The following is a 20,479-nucleotide window of genomic DNA, read 5'->3' on the forward strand; positions in this document are numbered from 1 at the left end:
TTTTGTACGACCTTTTTTGATAAAGTTATGCCATTTTGAAGAAAATATTATGAGGATGTGAATCCTGTCGAGTATTTATGGGCAACATGCTGAAATGAAGAATAAAACAACATAATATTCAAATGTTAGCAGCACTTTGCAACGCTTTGTAAGAAGAATGGAACAATGTAAAACGAAAAGAAATTAGAAATTTGATTTACAGTATGACCCAACGAACAGAAGAATTGTTAAATACGATAGGAGGCAACACACACTATTAAAGTTAAACACATACACACATATATATACACAGTATATACACATACACACACACAGATACACATACACACATGATCAGATTCCTACCACTTCCACGCCGTTGATCTTGATAACGTTTTTTGAAAAAATTTTCCACGATAATTTTTATTTTAAATCGCAAGCTTTATGAGAAAAGATTGTCCATTTTGTAATATTTTCTTCAAATACGGCATACCTTTATCAAAAAAGGTAATCGAAAAATGATTAAAATATGGATTTGTTAGGAAATAAATGACCTTTAAATATCATACATTTTTGTACCAGAGGACCGATACCCCTGAACAGTGCAACAGTTAAAAAATAAATTTTTTTTGCTATTAATCGAAGTCTATTTTTAGCATCTATTTTGTAAAACATTTATTATAATTCACTTTTAGGTTGTTGGTTGTTAACAAGAAATGTTCAAGCTTTAATTTGAGCGTTGTTTCATTTCAATATGATGATTTTTGGCTGTTGTCGTTATTGAAAGATATGCAGAAACCTGTGTTAAAATTTAGTGACCCATTTTTTTTACGGGTGAGTGTATTTAGCACAAATTAATTAATGATTAAAGAAAATAATATTTCAAAATTGGAAAATGAAAGGAACATATAGAGATTACGAAATACATCTATCAATCAAAGTATAAATAGCGCAATGCGAAAAGAAATTGAATGGAAGTCAAAATCAAAGAAAAAAAATATTGTAGGACGTATATTATCCGAACGGTAATAAACGATTTTGCAACACAATATAAAATGGATCAATTATAAATGACATATGATTAAATGGATTTGAGGGTTGAAAGAAATGGATTTAAAGTCAGTTCTAATATTTTCAGAATAAGAAAAAAAAAATTTTTTAGTATTATAATTAGTATATATATATTTAGTATTATAACTAAAGATTAACATATGAGTAACGTTGTTTTTCAATATTGATCTATCTGTTGTTTGGTCAGTGTTGAATCAGCACTGGGAATTAAATACGACATGGTACATATCATATTCTCGTATCATTCTCGTGTCATATTCTTGTATTGAATTTGTACTGATTTAACGCCGATAACGCCAGTATCGTTATGATAATAAACAAATTGTCCCAATTTCGAATCGTTTGGACGTTTTATTTAGATAGTCATCTATGCTTCTATTAAACTCATATTTTGTCGACAAAATGTGCTGATATAATGTCACAGCAAGTTGGCGGCAAAAATCAGACAAATCCTGCCCGGCTTCTGTCGTCAATCTGTCATTATTTATTTTAAAACAGATCCCATTGTATTTCAACTAATAACCTGCTGACAAAATTTATAACAAACATTGCGCAAAATGTGTTTCTGTAGATTTAAATCTTATCAAAAAACTCTAATCCGAGATGAGATTAGACAAGCATGGTGACTACGGAATAAATTCACTGTGTCCTACTTACCCTTATAATAAATTTATTATTCCAAAATCTCTTATTTAAGACTTTTATTTTTATTCAAAATTTTCATTTTTATTAAAACAATTATTCAAAAATACATTATTAAAAATTTTAGTAAATTTATTATTCGAACATTCAAATATATTTTGAGCAAAATGTGGCGAGATACTATCTTGTTAAAACTATATTTTTTATCTTTTATCAAGAAATATCATATTTGGGCTCTATCGATAGGTTATATGTCGAGGTATGAAACCCTATAAAGGTTTTTGTCTCGGAAATGTTTTGTTCGGGAGAGAGAAACAGATAATAATCAAGATATTCGTCTTTTAGGGGGATTAAATGAATTTATCCCTTTTACTAACCCGAAAATCTCCAAGTAATCACTTTTAGGCCGATCAAGTACTTTTCAGACATTTCATTGATAAACGAATAGTAAGTGTTTGCGGCCGCCATATTGGATCCGCCATTTTGGAATTAGGAATTCTGACTGCAGATTTGTAATCAGTGACTTCGAAAACTTCCAAGTACTCATTTTCAGACTGATTCAAATGTTTTTAACTGACGTAGGCAAATCAACTTTTGGAAATTGTAGATAGCCCACTAATATAAACATAATCTCAAAAACACAACTTTCCCGGGGTTTCCGAAGGATTCTAATATCATCATCGTGTTCAGCAGGTCGAAAACTTAACGAAAAACTATGTTTCCTGCGTTTGCCAGGACGGGGAAAAATAATCATTTCGTTTTTATTGGGTAGGCAACTAAGTGATTGCGGATTTTGTCGACAGATGGATTTTATACTTTCTTTTGTTTCGTTAACGTGTTCAAAGTACCTAACCTATATTTTTTTCTTATTGTTTGGACTTCTACCTTTCATTTAGTACAAAAATTATATCGATTAGTTCTTTAGTTTTGTTTTTATCCCAATTTAAAAATGGAAGAGCAAGACGTGCACTTCAGACATATTTTATTGTATTATTTCCGAAAAGGCAAGAACGCATCGCAAGCACACAAGAAGTTATGTGCCGTATATGGAAATGAAGCCTTGAAAGAAAGGCAGTGTCAAAATTGGTTTGCCAGATTTCGTTCTGGTGATTTTTCATTGAAAAATGCTCAACGATCTGGCCGTCCAGTTGAAGTCGATGAGACCCATATCAAGGCCATTATCGATTCAGATCGTCATAGCACAACACGTGATATTGCAGAGAAGCTCAATGTATCACATACATGCATTGAAAAAAATTTAAAAAAGCAAATTTAAAATTTTGAATTTTCATTCTTATTTAAAATCCGCAATCACTTAGTTGCCAACCCAATAGATTTACTATTACTCTTCAACGGTTTTCTGCCTCTCTCTCCTGAACAAAAACGTTTCCGAGACAAAAACCTTTATGGAGTTTTATATCTCGACATAACTATCGATAGAGCTCAAATATATTGGTGAGGGGTCACTTCTTGCGGTTCACTTGTTAGATGTAACATTTTATGTACGTATAACAGGTATGAGAAATTTGTTATTTAATTTGTTATGTGCCTATAGGAAATTCGGATTTATAGTTTACACCAAAATAAAAACAAGATTATTACATTGAATAAGGTAATATCTTTTTATATGTTTCTCAGTTATATATTTATTGGAAGAAAGATTGTGGATGAGGTTTTTTACAATTTCTCTTATTGCAACAAATATTGATATTTATATAATAAGTCGAATGCAGATTCAAAATTAGTATAATTTATCAGAACTATTGGTTATGTACTTTGTTTACGTATATTATCTATTTTAGTAATATTTTCTTCCTTTCATAATGATGGAGATAAAGATACTATGCTGAGACATGCTACTACAAACAATATATCACGTTTTCACTAGAGCGCGCATGTGAGAAGTTCTACCGTCTAACATCACTGTTACTAATTTAATTACTTAATAAGCATTCGTTTTTAACTTAACATGAAAATATCTTATTTAACTAATTTGAAAAGATTGTAATAAATGCACCTACACTGATATTAATATTATCGGCTATTTTTTAAAAACAAGATCCAGCAAAATCTAATATAAAATCTTGGAATTTTGGTCACAACATTGAATTTCAAATAAATGAATTTTTTATTTTCCAATCTTCACGATTTATCCCTAGGAAAATTGCGTGACTAAACGTTGAAAACGAAATATTTCAAATAGTATATCTTTAAATATGGGAATGTACATTAAAAAAAGAAACATTGTAAATCTATGCGATGTATTTCATCAAAAATATTCTATTTTTACTAAAATTAATATATTCATATCTTGCATTGGAACGCCAGCAGTGACGTTCCAATTGTCTAACATGTTTCTAAAAGCATGCTTATTTATTTAACAAATGCGAAAACTTTGTAACATTACGAAGCTGAACATTAATCTAAATGCTTAGATAGATGTAAAAAAATTAAATCAAATACGTAATTTTTCCTGTTAACAAGGCAGTTATATGTATATATAATTCGGTCTGTGAAAATTTCAATGTTTAATACATGTGCGCGCGCGCGCGCATACACGCACACATGTTGTGCATACGTGCAGCATATGTGGACGTAATTGACTTTTTTTTTAAATGTATATATCATAAAAACAGTTACAAAGAATAAAATATGACAAAAATATGATTAAAATGTTTTATATAATAAATTTTTTATTAAATTTTGTATTTAACTTCTTTCTGGGAATAAATCGCATCTAATTAAAAAAGTTACATTATTATTAAAAGTATTATTATTAAATATCTTATTAAAGGTTTTTAAAAAAAAGACCCTTGATTATAAATCTATAATAATATAAATCTAAATAAATAAATAGTCAAAATTTCTAAATCCAGAATATTGGATTTAATATGAAGAATCAAAATGTAAAAATTTTTTAAATTTTAATGAAACTCATGAGAAATTGGGGATCGCTGATTTGAAATATAAGTTATTTTCACATATATTTCTCAACATTTGAAATTGTAAACACGTACATTTTATGTAGGGTTAAAAAGAAGTCTGTTCAAGAGCAACTGCATTTCCGCTTCAAATTGTAAAACAACTAATTGGTAGAGTTAAACAAATATAGTTCTCGGAAGCGCAAAGGATGTGCACTTTCATTTTACAACACAAAAAAATATTGGTTAATGTTAAAAATGTTAGTAGATGTTAATACCCGATAACATCAGGAATGTACAAATAAGTATATATACAGGGTGTACCAAAAGTTTGGAAACGGTCGAATATTTCATAAACTATGCATTTTAGAAAAAAATGTTTCAGATAAAAGTGATTTGGTTCGAGAGGGGACATAAGATGGTGTCATTGGATTGACCTTGAGTGAACGTTCCAAGGTCATATGGAGTTCAACTTTGTTTTTTTAAATGGAACCCTCTATTTTTCATTGCATATTCTTGTAACTCATCTCGAGAGCTTTCCAAAACACTATAAATAAGTTATGTTTTATTGAGTATTTTCTGAGTTATGGGGCTTGAAAGTTACAATACCGCCGGCATTAGCCAAGGTGTACCGCGTGGAGGTTGCACGATCGGATTTACACCTCTTGTGTATGTGTGTGTGTGTGTCACAGCAAAGATAAGCAGCTACTTGTTCAAAGGATCTAACGTGGTCACCATATCCTCGCATCATTCGCAGTAATTCTTTCTGAAAAGAATCGACAGAAGATTCAATGAATGCGGACTGTAGACTAGGGGAAAATTCAAATATCGAAATTATTATACTTTTTATAGTTCTTTTCCAATAAAAGTCTTGCTACATTAATTCTGATTTGACCTGTAGTCGAACGTTTTTCTATCCTGGATACATTCAGCTCTTCATATTATGACACACTATCAAGCAACTGAGTGAAATTTCAGTGACATTCAGAATGATATTGTCTGAAAGAGAAAGAATTATTTTATTGATGATGCGAGGATATGGTGACCGTTAGATCCTATGAAGTAGCTGCTTTATTTAACAATATTTATCCAGATCGTGAACCGATTTCGAAGTCTACAGTCCAGAAAACGGTCAGACGATTTGATGAAACAGGATCCGTCAAGGACCGACAATCATTCACTGGCAGACCAAAATTAGCGACAAACTTGGATAAGAGTTTCGAAGTGATGCAAACATTCGTCGAAAATCCTCATTCTACTTTAAGGAAGGCGCTTGAGATTAGTACAATGTCCATTCATCGTATTTTAGTGAAAGAGAAATGGCATCCTTTCAAAATTAAAATCACTCAGGAGCTATCGGAAGATGATTGATCAAAGAAATGAATTCTGCGACGAAATGATGTGTCGATATGATGATAATAATAACTGTTTTGATCACATAATTTTTTTCGACGAAGCTTCTTTTGAATTTAATGAAGCGATAAATCGGCATAATTACCGATATTGAAGTGATGAAAATCCTCACTGAATGCGTGATATCCGCACGCAGTATCCCCAAAAACTTAACGTTTGGGCAGGTTTTTGCGAACGTGGTATTGTCGGACCATTTTTCATTAATGGGAATTTGAACGCAGCGATCCATCAGGAGCTATTGCAAAATGAAGTCATATCCGCTCTTGAAAATATGTTTGATGGGAACATAGAAAATATTTGGTTCCAACCAGATGGTGCAGGCCCACACTATGTAGTAATAGTACGGCAATTTTTGGATAATATTTTTCCAAATCGATAGATAGGAAGACGTGGTCAAATAGAGTAGCTTGCTAGATCACCGGATCTTTCTCTTGTCGATTACATTTTTTGGGAATTAAAATCTTAAAAACAACATATACGAAACAAAACCTGCCAACCTGCTAATCTTGCGGACCTTAGAGAACGTATAATACACCAAGTCGATCTTATCTCAGCAGAGGTGAGACGAAATGTTTTAAATAATTTTATCTACGGCTAGGCCATTGTCAAGCAGCAGACGGAGAACAATTTGAACACTTACTCAACTAAACCACACACCCCTACACACACGCACACACACACGCACGCACGCGCGCACACACATACGCACACACACATCAGAGAAGGTTAATTTACATAACTGTCATTATTATTCAGATGTGAATCCATATTAGTAAAGAAGCCGAGAGTTTCAAAGGCAGTGGTCTATTAATGTCTGAGTAGACATTCTAGAAGATGTGATTGTGGGTCCATACTTTGAAGGAAACGTCAATATGGTAAACTATTTAAAATTTCTTCAAAATGACTTGCCCAACCTGTTGAGACATGTCGATAATGACGTACTCAACCGAATGTGGTTACAACAAGACGGAGCACCGGCTCATAGATCTCGAGCCGTTACAGAATATTTAAATGAAAGATTCCCGAATAGGTGGATTGGTATGGGCAGTCCAATTTAAGAATGGCCTCCAAGATCACCTGACTTGACGCATTTAGAATTTTATTTCTGGGGATATATTAAAGATAAAGTTTTTTTCGAAACAACTTACGACTGTAGAAAATATGAAAGACCGTATCAGAGAAGCATGCAGAAATATTAATGCAGATGTTCTTCAAAAAGTTAGGGACGATTTTCGACACAAACTGGAGCTATGCATACAAGTAAATGGCCAGGTTTTCGAACATCTGAAGTAATTAAACGCAAATCTAGATCTTGCTTTGACTGGCTGGGTTGTTTATCGATCTTGCCGTGACTGGCTGGGTCGTTTACCGATCTTACTTTGACCGGCCGAACCGTGCCCCGATCTTACCTTATAAGTTAAAAAGTATTTAACAAAAATACTTTATTATAGATTTTCGAAAAGCTCTCGATGTAACCTAGAAGAATATGTTATGAAAAATAGGTGGTTCCATTTAAGAAATTGAAGGTGACTTTCACCTGATCTTCAAGGAACTATTCAAGATCACACTAATGGCACCATCTTATGTCTCTCTCGAAATCATATAACTTTTATCTAAAATATTTTTCCATTCGAGCAATTTCTGCAATGATAATCGAAGTGCACTATTAAAATGGAATACCCTGTATATATTAAGATTTCTTTTTTATATAGCCCTTACGTTGACTTTTGAAATAAGCCCAAAATTTATTATCTTCATTTTTGTAGAAAATATATGTATTTTTCACTTGTATCATTTTTAGACTATTTAACGAAGTATGCAAATCAAGGAATGAAACTCACTGTTGGGTTTTTACGAAGAATCCGACTTTCTAATATAAGCCCAAAAAGAAATTGCTATTTTTAATTTGATTAAAAATATGATTTTTTGAAGGAACAGGATATACATAGGCACAAAAGAGTTAATATGGAATCTGCGCAATAATAAAATATTTCAATAAATGGATAAAATTTTATGAAACAATATTATCGTCGCATATTTCACTAATTAATGATCAATTATAGTACATAATATATTTAATTTTAAATCAACCAAGAATAAATAAAAAGAAAATTAGAGAATATTAAAAACTGTAAAGAAATTGAAGAACAGATAAAAAGGATTAAAGAAAAATATTATTGTGTTCTGTGAATATATATATATAAAGTTCCATGATTATTTTAGACATAGACTATTGAATTCTAGTTAATTTTTAAGCTGGCTTCAACTTGTTGGTTATAGCTTAGAATACTGTAATTTTATTACATTTATAACTTTTTGAAAGCGAGAGAGAGAGAGAGAGAGAGAGAGAGAGTGATTTTATAATAATTCAAAAATAATTAAAAATATGAAATAATGTTATAACATTTGGAACAAAATCATCAATTACTTCAATATATAATATATATTTTCCACATTAATATACAAATAAATTTGACAGGATAAACTGAAGAATATAATATACGAATGATAAATAAATTTAAATAACATGTGTTATTATAATTCGTAAAAAATGGCCGATTTTGGGCTTTTGTCATAATATAAATATATAAAATCTAGAAGGCAAACAACTTTTACTATTAGATGATTAGAATATTTTTGCATATTAGCAATTTAGCATATTAGCAATGTCAATAACACCCGTCGTTAAACACGAAGTTTCCTTTCTTCCTTTCCTAGTTGTCTAGAATTTCTCTACGCTGATTAGAATGCTCGCATGAATTAAATTGGTGCAATCGGTAGTATCTCATTTGAATATTTCGCACATCTATGCTCAGAATGTAGAAAAATCCTCTTCTCTGTTATATAACATAATTGATACGAAAATTTTCTGCCAGGTGGTATTGTCATACCTCTCTCGCTTGACTGGCGACCGCCGGAGGCCATTAATATTCGCGTCGATCATCCTTTTTGGATGATTATTAAATACTACGAACATACAAGGGATAGCAGCAGACCATTGAACTTATTGAGCTCATCAAGCTTAAGTTCGAAAGATCATTACGTTCCGATATTCACAATAAAAATCCAAGTGTAACCTTTTAATTGTATTGTTGTAATAATAATAATGTTAATGAACGTCTTTTATATATAATGTTATTTAACAAATGTGTTAAGGACATCGATTTTATTTGCATATTTCTATTAATAATAACGATACTTGGCAATTTTCGATTTACAAAATAACTTCAGAGATATGTCAAAGATATGATCAGTTAATATGATTTAATAATTAATCTAACAATTAATAAAGCGTGTATCTTCTCTGTAAAGTGATATGTACATGTGATAATGTTATGTACTATATAGTACATATGTTCAAACATATGATCTAATAATATACATATAAGAACAATTTATGTACCTAATTATATATAATATTAAAAGAATATTTTCCTCTTTAGTCACATATGGTATTATGTATGACAAACCATTCTCCATTAATCGATCACCCCATCTTCTCATCATCAGAAGAAATATGCGTTCTCGCTCTGAAAGACGTAGCATTTTGACAAACGGAAGAATTAATCAAACCGAATAAATTAATACTTGGATCAATCCAAAGTTTTTCTAAAGATAATGCTGAGGAATAATGACTGAATGAAATGTAAGTGATGACAGCTAATGTTGTTTCTTAATTGTTGCTCGAATTCGAAAATCGAAATATATAATATTCCTTTCACTTTGTATTTTAAAAGAAAGTCGAAATCGCGCAAGCGTGCAACCTCCACGCGGTATACCTTGAGTAATGCTAATGCTGGCGGTACTGTAACTTTTAAATCTTGTAACTTGCAAAATACTTAATGAAAAAACATTCAGTTATAGTGTTTTGGAAAGCACTCGAGATAAGCTACAAGAATATGTAATGAAAAATAGGGGGTTCCATTTAAGAAATTTAAGATGACTTTCATGTGACCTTGACAACGCTATTCAAAGTCATACTGATATTGCTATGTAATGCGTTACTTGAAACCCTACAACTTTTGTCTGAAACATTTTTTCATAAAAATTATATTTTTCGATATATTATGGGGTCCCGGTATTTTTCCTCACCCTGTATATATTTTTATATTTAAATTATACGGACATTATAATTTATAAGTGGAAATGATATAAGCAAAGTGCTCGGTAACGTACGCTATATCGCTACACAAATAATGAATATCTACTTACATGTTTTGAACGTAAATATAAAAATAATTCAGAACATAATACATAAACTTTTGCTAACAATTCTATGAAATTCTGAAATATTAGTGAAAGAAGATATGATAATGCGATGAAAAGTCACCTCTGTAAGCACGATTTAATCGAAAACGATTTCGACTTATTGATTTGTGAAATTATAGCATGAATGACATCTGTTACTGTGTAAAAATAATTTTTTCTTATGATGGTAATGTTTAATATTTTTGATCTTTAATTACATAATATTGTTTTTTTATTAAGACTTATTTTGAAACGTCTATGCGATAATATTGTACATACGTAACAGTATAAATACTCTAAAAAACATCAGATGCTTTATATAAAATATTAATATTTTACGGCAAAATTAATACACCGGTGAATATTTATGAAGTAAAATTGAAAGACAATTTATTGAATACTATATAGCAATATATGGAAGACACCATATTTATTGCGGGGCAAGAGACTAGACATTGAAAAATATTAAAAATTCGAATGTCTCTATATACAGAGTGTCCGATAATTAACTGCCAACCCGAAGTGTAAAAGTAGATTGGGTCACGACAAACATAAAAGTCCCATACTGTTTTGTGAGATTCGTAATAATTATCGAGTTATTAAGGACAGACATTCGAGGAGTGGGAACGCGCCGACATAGATGATTGGAGAAACGTTGCAGCTGCTCAGGCCATAACGCGGCCTAATCGATCCAAAAACTGTTGCCGGTGCCGGTTATATATTATTATGTTAATAATTCTTAATTATTTTTATACTTGTAATATTTTATATTGTTTTAATAAAAATGCGTTCAATAGATGTAAATAGATGTTCGTCATTTGCATAGCAATATAGCGGTTAAGCGCTCGCATACGTTACTGAGCATTTTACTCACGATATCATTTCTACTTATAAATTGTATAACGTCTATAATTTAAATATAAAACAATATATAGATAGATGGATTCGAAATGAAAACATTGAACTTTTCCCTCCATATAATGAATTTGATTAATCAATAATTAAGCCTAATATAGTTATTTTGTTAATTGTTAAAAAATTTATTTTATCTTAATCAAGCCTATTTTATTTTTCATAAAACACTATAATTTCCCTATCTGCTATCTAATAATTATCGAGATAAAGGGGCGTAAATATCGAGCATAAAGGAGCTGAAACTTTGAGGTAGGGATGTGCTGGATATCTGGCAATTATCCGGTATCCGGCCTATCCGGCTACTTTTTTACAATCTGGCCAGATAGCTGGATAGTGCTATCCGGCCTATTTGGCCATTTTCTGTAAAATTCCATTTTCTATAAATTCGATCGGATAATTATATTCAATTTATATATAATATATGTAAAGTTAGGAAAAAGAAGATCTATTTATTGTATTTACTTTTTAACATTTTTTGAAATACTTCATATTTTCCATAAGAAATATGAGCATTTCTGCATTATCGAGTAGTGACCTATTTCTGTTTTCTGTATAATTGACTGCTGCGGTGCTAAATAATTTTTCGGAGTTTACAGAACTAGGAGGTGCACTACAGTATTTAAGAAATAAGGTTTTTATAAGTTTGCTCTGAAGCATGAATTTTTCACCATACTATTAGATCTTCCTTTCGCATTAATAAAAGTAGAACATTTTTATATTTCTGCAGAGAATACAATTTTTTTCTTTGTTCTATCACTTGTTTTTTAAAGGACGGGCTTTTTTCCTCTTCTGCGTTCGTGTCGAGAAGTGATAAATTATTATTTATTTCACAGTATGTTATGGAACAATTTAACTTTACTTCTGATAAAGGTGTTCCACGATTTAGATTTGAAAAAATGGGCCATCACGGCAAGAAAAGATGTTAATTTATCACGTCAATAATTTTCGGCTTCAACGAAATGGGTGTATAATTTCAAAATTCAGCATGAGATTGTTTCAAGGAAAATATCTTATTTTATCAAGATATGTCAGAATATCATTACATATTCCGCTCGGATATTGACGGATAATAATCTTTTGGAAGACTAACTTCCTAATCTGAAAAAAACTGACGCGACAGGTCAATTTTATCGAATATCGATTCATTGTTAAATTCAGTAAATATAATTGCCTGAGGCAATATCCTCCTTCACTGGTACAATTTCGATCTGTCATATTGCGTCATATTCCGCCATTTTGAATTTTGTAATTTTATCTCCAGATTCGTAATTAGAGGCCCCAAAAATCTCCAGATAGCAAAATTGGTTTGAATCAGCCATCTTTTTATAATTTCGGTCCGCTATATTGGGTCCGCCATCTTGAATTTTGTAATTTTATTTCCAGTTTCGTAATCAGCGACCCTAAAAACCCCTTACTGATTAGTTCAATGGAAGATAAGTTTGACGGAAATCATATGTAATATGTATATGAACACAGCACAAAGCATAAGCACACTTTTCTTCCTATTTTTTAAGGCCAAATCGATTGGGGCTAAAAAAACCTCGATCGGTTCAGTTATTGTTGAGATATGAATATCTCACCTCGTTCCAACTCGCAGTTTCGCATAATATAGGCACAATGTGCTTCGCGCCGTTCGGGCGCAACTTATTTGCGCTTGAACTTGGCGCGAGGCACTACCGTGCCTCTTGATACAACTCTCAATGGCATTTACTTTGCTTTCATGTTGGGAATTATATACTAAAGGATGTTTTTGTTTTACGTGATTCCACAATGGCTTTATACTAAATAATTTCGGCGTTTTTCCACGAACAATTTTGCTCGATGAAGAATGTTCATGGCACAGTTTACATTCCTCTGTCGACTCATTATCACTACAAACTTTAAAATACTTCCAAATACAGGATCTGAACTGGAACATTGTAACTCATATAGGTCAATTTTATGAACAATGATAAAACTTCTAACTTCTAGTTGCAGGAAAAAATTTAATATTTTACGTTCACAGTATCGAAAACTCTCAAAAATACTTTGGTTAGGTTAGATTAGGTTAAGTTAGACAGAATAGCATTTGAGCCATAGCACTATCTAGAGACATAAGGTTTGTTTTTTCTCGCTGCACTGCTGAACTAGTGCTCAATGCGTAATTCGGAGCGCACCCTTAAAGTGAGACAAAATATATTTGTCTTACTGTAACTTAGGATTTCACCACTTTGAGCTAATCAACCGATTTGATTAACTCGATGTGGTGAAACGGCCCTTACTGCATTAGTTTAGTAGTTCAGCGAAAAAAAACAGACAAAAAATATGCAACTATCAAAGTACGAACGAACGCTTGTTACATTTATTCCAAATAGTTCAAATGGTTAATCAATATTATATGGGAATATATCCGGCCGAATATCCGGTCTCTCGTTATTACCGGATATCCGATATCCGGTATCCGGCAATTTCACTATCCGGCACATCCTGGCACTTCGAGGGGCAATTTCACTTCTTAAACCTAAGCCATTGCCGATAAAAAAATATGGGTCTTTTATTTTTGGCATGTTCTACAAACATGACAAATTTCGTCGAAATCGGAGACGCGCAACTTCGTGGATGTTCCTTGTTGTAGTGCTTCTTATAAAATATCCATTATTTGTATATAATGACGCGCAACTTCGTGGATGTTCCTTGTTGTAGTGCTTCTTATAAAATATCCATTATTTGTATATAATAGACTCATTAAATTAGAAAAACAGAGGATTTGAACAATTGCGGAAGGTAGATATTTAAATTAATATTTATAAATATAATAAATTAATGATATAAATTATTTATATCATCGTTATATAAAGAATGAAGAACTATAAAGTCGAAGACAAAATCATTTTACATCTGTGATATGTAAGTTATTGGAAATAATTGTATTCATTATTTTAACATTACTTCAGTTAATCTTCAATTACGCCAAAAAAGCCTTTTAAATATATTTGTTTGGAAGTACCTGGAACTATTCCACTGAATTTTATGAAAATCGGAGGATAATTTTTTTCAGAACTACATTCGATACATAAAATAAATAAAATATTAACAAACAAATAAAAATGAATAAAATAATAATATATACTGCTCAAAAGAATTATGGCATAGATAATTTATTGCTGAAAATTAGCCAAATTTGATTGGCGATTACTTTGCGAAAAATTATTGTAGACTAATGACTTTTTTTCAAAATGAAGCTTAAAGTCTCTACTTTAAGAATACATCTCCATTTTTTGCATGTGATGCACCCCTACCCCTGTAACCCGTGACCATCTGAGGGCATGTTTGGTATACTGAAAATTGCAAAGTTTGACGGAATGCATGGACGTGGACAATTTTTTTTCGGGGATGCCGTTGCATCGTTATAAAGTTCAAATCTTCCCTTTCAATTTGAAAAAGAATGAAGTTGTTACAAATTTTTTTCGCGAAGTTACAGCCCTTCAAAAATATCGTTATTTTGGCCTTCGGGCCAAGTGTGCACGCATGTGTGTGTGTGTCCGTAACAGAAGAAATAAGGACTCCGTAGTTCGTCACTTCCACAGTAATTATTGACTATGTTTCAGTATAGCAAACATGCCCTTAGATGTCAGGGGTTACAGGGGTAGAGGTGCATCGCATGTAAAAAATGGAGATACATTCTTAAAGTAGAGACTTCAAGCTTCATTTTGAAAAAAAGTCATTAGTCTACAATAATTTTCCGCGAAGTAATCGCCAGTCAAATGTGGCCAATTTTCAGCAATAAATTATCTATGCCATAATTCTTTTGAACAGTGTATATTGGGTTGGCAACTAAGTAATTGCGGAAGTTGAGTTTTTAGATATATTTACGTATTCGAAATGTCAAACCCATATTGTTGTTTGATAGTTGGTACTTCAATTGGCATTCAGTAAAAAAATTGTATTGGTCGGTTGTATAGTTTGTTTGGTGTCCGGTGAAAATTGGAAAAGCAAGACGAGTATTTTCGTCATATTTTGCTTCCACAAAGCATATTTCTACTTCCACAAAGGAGAAAACGCACCGCAAGTTCACAAAAAGTTACGTGTTATGTATGGTGACGAAGCCTTAAAACAATGGCAGTGTCAAAATTGGTTTGCTAAATTTCGTTCTGGTGATTTTTCACTCAAAGATGAACAACGTTCTGGTTATCCAGGTGAAGTTGATGACGACAAAATCAAAGCAATGACATAGCTACACAAAGAAAAAAAAATTTCTTGATCTGGTGACTAGACCCGTATATCCCTATGTATTTTGACCCGCTGAATCCGAATCCGCCATCAGAATTGGCCCATCGGGTCAGAGTTTCTCATAAAACTTTCTCATAAAACTCAAAAATTAAGGACAAAAGGTCATTGATAAAAATGGACAATAGATTACTGCACAAAGTTATTTCGTTCCATGAAAAAATTATCTTTTCTTTTTTTAAAAAAATCCGCAATTATTTAGTTGCCAAACTAATACAAGAAGTTTAAAGTTTGAATCAATAAGTTCGAAAATGTCGAATTAAAATTGTAAATGGGTTTCTTCAACAGCTGGAACCTGTCGAAAGGTACTTCCACGCTTTACGGTTGCTTTTTCGAATTTTATTTTAAATAATTATAGTGAGATTTGATATTTCTTCGGTAGGCATCAGCGCCCGAAGGTTTCTACCTGATTTTGTGAGCCTTGAAGCGAACAGGCCATTTTTGTTCGTAGTGCAAGCATCAAACAATCTCGAATTATTCCAGGCTAACGTATACGATCTGAGAAGTTAACGAGAGATTGTAGCGCATAATAATTCATGGTAACAGCGTATATGACTGAACGATCCGTAAGAGTCTCTATTACTTTGCTTATTCTTTGTTTCTCTTTGCTCTATAATATTTATCGTCTATAATAATTTATATTTTCTTCCAACTTAAAACATAAGCGAAGATCTCATAAGCGTCTGTGGTGATGTGGTTATAATTTTCATTCACCCTTATCAAGAGAATCTATCTACCGCATGATTAAATTTTCTTACAGAACAGAAAAATATATTTTTATTGCCTATCCTGAAACAACCCAGGGATAGGAAACATTCCAATATAAATGCTATCGGTAGTGGCAAAAACGAAAGTGAAATGTTGAAAGAGAGAGAAAAAAAGTGAAATTCATAGTGCATGCAAAGCGTACATTCGTGCACAAATTACATTTATGAAAATAAAAAAAAAGCGCGATGTCATCGTACATAATGCGGTGTTTGTTGATTATTTGTATGTAATGTTTTATTTTTTATGTTCTCACAGCTGTTTTATTTGTGCCTCTTAGCGCACATTGGAAGGCTCCAGTTACGACAGAATTTAAAATAGATCGTCCGTTCTATTATCATATATATTATAATGAAGGAAGATCACTCATACCTTTGTTCAAAGGCATTGTGAACATACCAAGAACTTAAGGAACACTGTATGATGGAGTGTCGATCAAAAACTTATAGCGTGCAATGTGTGTTATAATATTGTTATATTTACCGGAAAGTTTTCTGTCTCTCCTCTTTCTCTCTCTCTCTCTCTCTCTCTCTCTCTCTCTCTCTTTCTCTCTCTCTCTCTCTCTCTCTCTCTCGCTCTCTCTCTCTCTCTCTTTCCTCTCTCTCTCTCTCTCTCTCTCTCTCTCATGAAAAATATCCTAAATACCTACAAGCTATATATTCCGGTCATGATCATTGTTACAACTGACTGTGGTTAAAACTCGTTCAACTTCACTTGGGATAACATAATTTTAAAACCAGAGATTTGTAAAATCATGACATCAGAAATATGTATTGTTAAATAACATACACTATTTAACGACGAATAACGTACCGTTCAGCAACCGTTGGAACATCAATACATATGTATATAAAATAGTACATTAAATAAAGTTATACTATTGGAAAAACAAAAAGTGGCGTCGACAAAGCATACGAAGGAAGCCTTGAAATAATATCGATAACATGCGATATTTCATATTTTGTTTACAATTGTGGCAATAAAATTATGCTTATATATATAATACAGGGTATCTGTAAAGTCCGACCCCACCCCTGGATCTTGGAAACGGCTTTAAATATGGAAAAATGTTTCAGGCAAAAGTTGTAAGATATTGAGGGAGACACATGATAAAAATGGACTTGACCTTGAGTGACTTTATCAAGGCCAAATCAATGTGATCGATGTTTTCTTAAATGAAACCTCCTATTTTTTATTACATATTCTTGTAGCTCTTGTCGAGACGTTTTCAAAATACTACCTATTTTTGTGTTTTGCGCAAGCCATTCTCAAGATAAGTTTCAAAGTTTACATACCGCCGGCATTCGCATTATTCAAGGTGTATTGCGTAGAGATTGCTCGATCGGATTTACGCCTATTGTGTGTGCGTGTGTATGTCACAGTAGAAATAAGGATCCCACGTTTCGTCACTCCCGTAGAATTTTTTTACTCCAAACCCTTTCCACTGTGTGTGTGCGTGTGTTGTGGCCCTAAAAAGAACCAATTTTGTGAGTATGTGTTTCTTCAGTCAAAATTTTCCCCTCCTCTCTCTCTCTCTCTCACTGTCTTTCTCCACTATTCTTCTTCTCTTTTCCCTTACATTAGTGGAGAGGGTTTGGAGTCAAAAAATACTACGGGAGTGACGAACCGTGGGGTCCTTATTTCTACTGTGACACACACACGCACACAGCACACACACACACATACACACACACGCACACGCACACGCATACACACACACACACACACAATAGGCGTAAATCTGACCGTGCAACCTCCATGCGGTACACCTTGGATAATGCGAATGCCGGTGGTATGTAAGCTTTGAAGCTTCATATTTTGGAAATGGCTTGCGCAAAACACAAAAATAGATAGTGTTTTGAAAACGCCTCGACAAGGGCTACAAGAATATGCAATAAAAAATAGGAGGTTCTATTTAAGAAAACATCGATCACATTGACCTAGCCTTGAAAGTCACTCAAGGTCAAGTCCATATTTTTATCATGTATCCCCCTCAATATCCTGCAACTTTTGTCTGAAATATTTTTCCATATTTAAAACCGTTCCCGAGATCCAGGGGTGGGGTCGGACTTTACAGATACCCTGTATATATATATATATACAGAGTATATAAAAAGTACCGGGACAGTGAAATATCACAAAAACTAAGCATTTTAGAAAAAAATATTCCAAATAAAAATTGTAGGGTTCCAAAAGATCTATTTACTAACATTGTGAGTTTGACCTTGGGTAACGTCGCCAAGGTCAGGACAACGTCACTTTGAATTTTTTAAATGGGAACCCCTATTTTTTATTGCATATTCTTGTAGCTCTTTTTCAGATTTTTTCAAAGCACTATAATTTTCTCCACTTTGAGTAAGGCGTTTCGAAGTTATCGAGCTTTTTATGATAATATGTTCAGCTAGTAGCTGGAGCAATTTCGTGACTTGTATTTCAGACACATGTAATATTAAAGTAATTAATGTACTAAATTTATAATAGCACTAAAATTCACTTTCCGAATCATTTCAAATCAATTGCAATGAATTTGACTTGAAGAGAACACATTACTTGTACATGATACGCGTTGTTTTGTACGGAAAAGATAAATGATTTTTCTTAGAAGATGCTGTTTCAGGTTTTTATCATCGATTAGTGCATTGTCAAGCAATGAATGGTGAACAATTTGAGTATTTAATATATTAATTACGTTTGCAATTGCTAGTTTTCCTTTATGATCATCTTGCCTTAGCTGGCTGGATACTTTTTTGATCTTACCTTGGCTGGCTAGATACTTCTTTGATCTTGCTTTGGCTGGCTGGATACTTTTTTGATTTTGCTTTGGTTGGCTGGACATCTTATCATAAAAAGCTCGATAACTTCGGAACGGCTTACTCAAAGTAAAAAAATTATAGTGGTTTAAAAAAGTTTGAAGAAGGGCTACAGAATACGCAATAAAAAATAAGAGGTCCCATTTAAAAAATTCAAGGTGACCTTGTCCTGACCTTGGCGACGCCACCCAAGGTCAAACTCATAATGTCAGTAAATAGATCTTTTAAAACCCTACAATTTTTATTTGAAACATTTTTTTCTAAAATACTGAGTTTTTATAATACTTACCGTCCCGGTACTTTTTATATACCCTGAATATACGAATATACGTATATAGGGTGTCCCATTTAAAATAATCCAGCCCAATATCTCAAAAACTAAACCCAGTAGACAAAAATGTTTCGGACAAGTTGTTTGGCTCGAAGGGGGGCATAAGATGGTGCCATTGATTTGACTTTGGATAGTCCTCTGAAGGTCACCTTCAATTTTTTAAATGGAACCTCCTATTTTTCATTACATATTTTTATAGTTCATCTCGAGAGCTTTCCAAAACACTATAACTAACAAGGAGATGGACAAAAATGTAATACACACATATACAATAATATCTGTCTTATATATTATACAATATAAAAAATAACAAGAATAAACGTTTTAATTATATTTTATAAAACTCAATTTTATAATAATAATTGAAATTTTATTTTTATTATTTTCTATATAATAAGACAGATATTATTGTATATGTGTGCATTACATTTTTATCCTATAAAAAATAATAAAAATATTAAAAATATTATAGAAATATAAAATATAGTAATACATAATATCATAAAAAAAAAAGTTGGCACTGCGAGGACTCGAATATTCCTCGGACGTAGACGACAAAATAGCTACCGCGCTTCACGCTTATTGATTTCAAGTTACAACACTTAACTTAAAATTACTTACACATGTAGCTGTTTCTTCAATTGCAAATTTTAATTGCAAATGAAGGCTCATGCACGCAAACCCTTTGAGGGTTTTTATGTACTCAACCTCCCTATTCGAACGAAATGACTCATTCAATTATCGATTTTACATGTCTTGCCATCTGCTTGTTAATTATAGTGTTTTGGAAAATTTTCAAGATGAGCTATAAAAATATGTAATGAAAAATAGAAAATTCCATTTAAAAATTGAAAAAAAATTGAAAGTGACCTGCACGTGATCTACAAAGGACTATCCACGGTCAAATCAATGGTACCATCTTATGCCCCTCTTCGAGCCAAACAACTTTTGTCTGAAACATTTTTGTCTACTGGGTTTTCGAGATATTGGGCTGAATCATTTTAAGTGGGACACTCTGTATATACATATATTATACAATCATACAGTCATATATGATGTTTCTTCCCGGGCAATCATTAAATGTATTTTTGTTTGAGGTTCATGTGAATATGTAAAAA

General features: G+C 32.3%; 1 protein-coding gene across 10 annotated transcripts in view; it reads left to right on the top strand.

Moving 5' to 3' along the window:
• Window positions 1-20,479, top strand: part of LOC105189389 (antichymotrypsin-2) — a 77,707-nt gene that overhangs the window by 43,573 nt on the left and 13,655 nt on the right. For 3 of the 10 annotated variants that reach the window (XM_011151454.2, XM_011151453.3, XM_011151448.2), the window contains exon 8: window positions 8,903-9,117. The exons of 5 other annotated variants lie outside the window; for them this stretch is intronic. In XM_011151454.2, coding sequence (XP_011149756.1) covers window positions 8,903-9,102 — 200 coding nt within the window. In that variant the 3' untranslated portion in view covers window positions 9,103-9,117. Of the gene's footprint in view, window positions 1-8,902; window positions 9,118-15,837; window positions 16,019-16,478; window positions 16,678-20,479 lie in introns of those variants that run through there. 2 more of the 10 variants (XM_011151452.3, XM_011151456.3) reach the window with 2 other exon arrangements.

The sequence above is a fragment of the Harpegnathos saltator genome, unplaced genomic scaffold (assembly GCF_003227715.2).
Source record: "Harpegnathos saltator strain DR-91 unplaced genomic scaffold, Hsal_v8.6 scaffold155, whole genome shotgun sequence".
Taxonomy (NCBI): domain Eukaryota; kingdom Metazoa; phylum Arthropoda; class Insecta; order Hymenoptera; family Formicidae; genus Harpegnathos; species Harpegnathos saltator.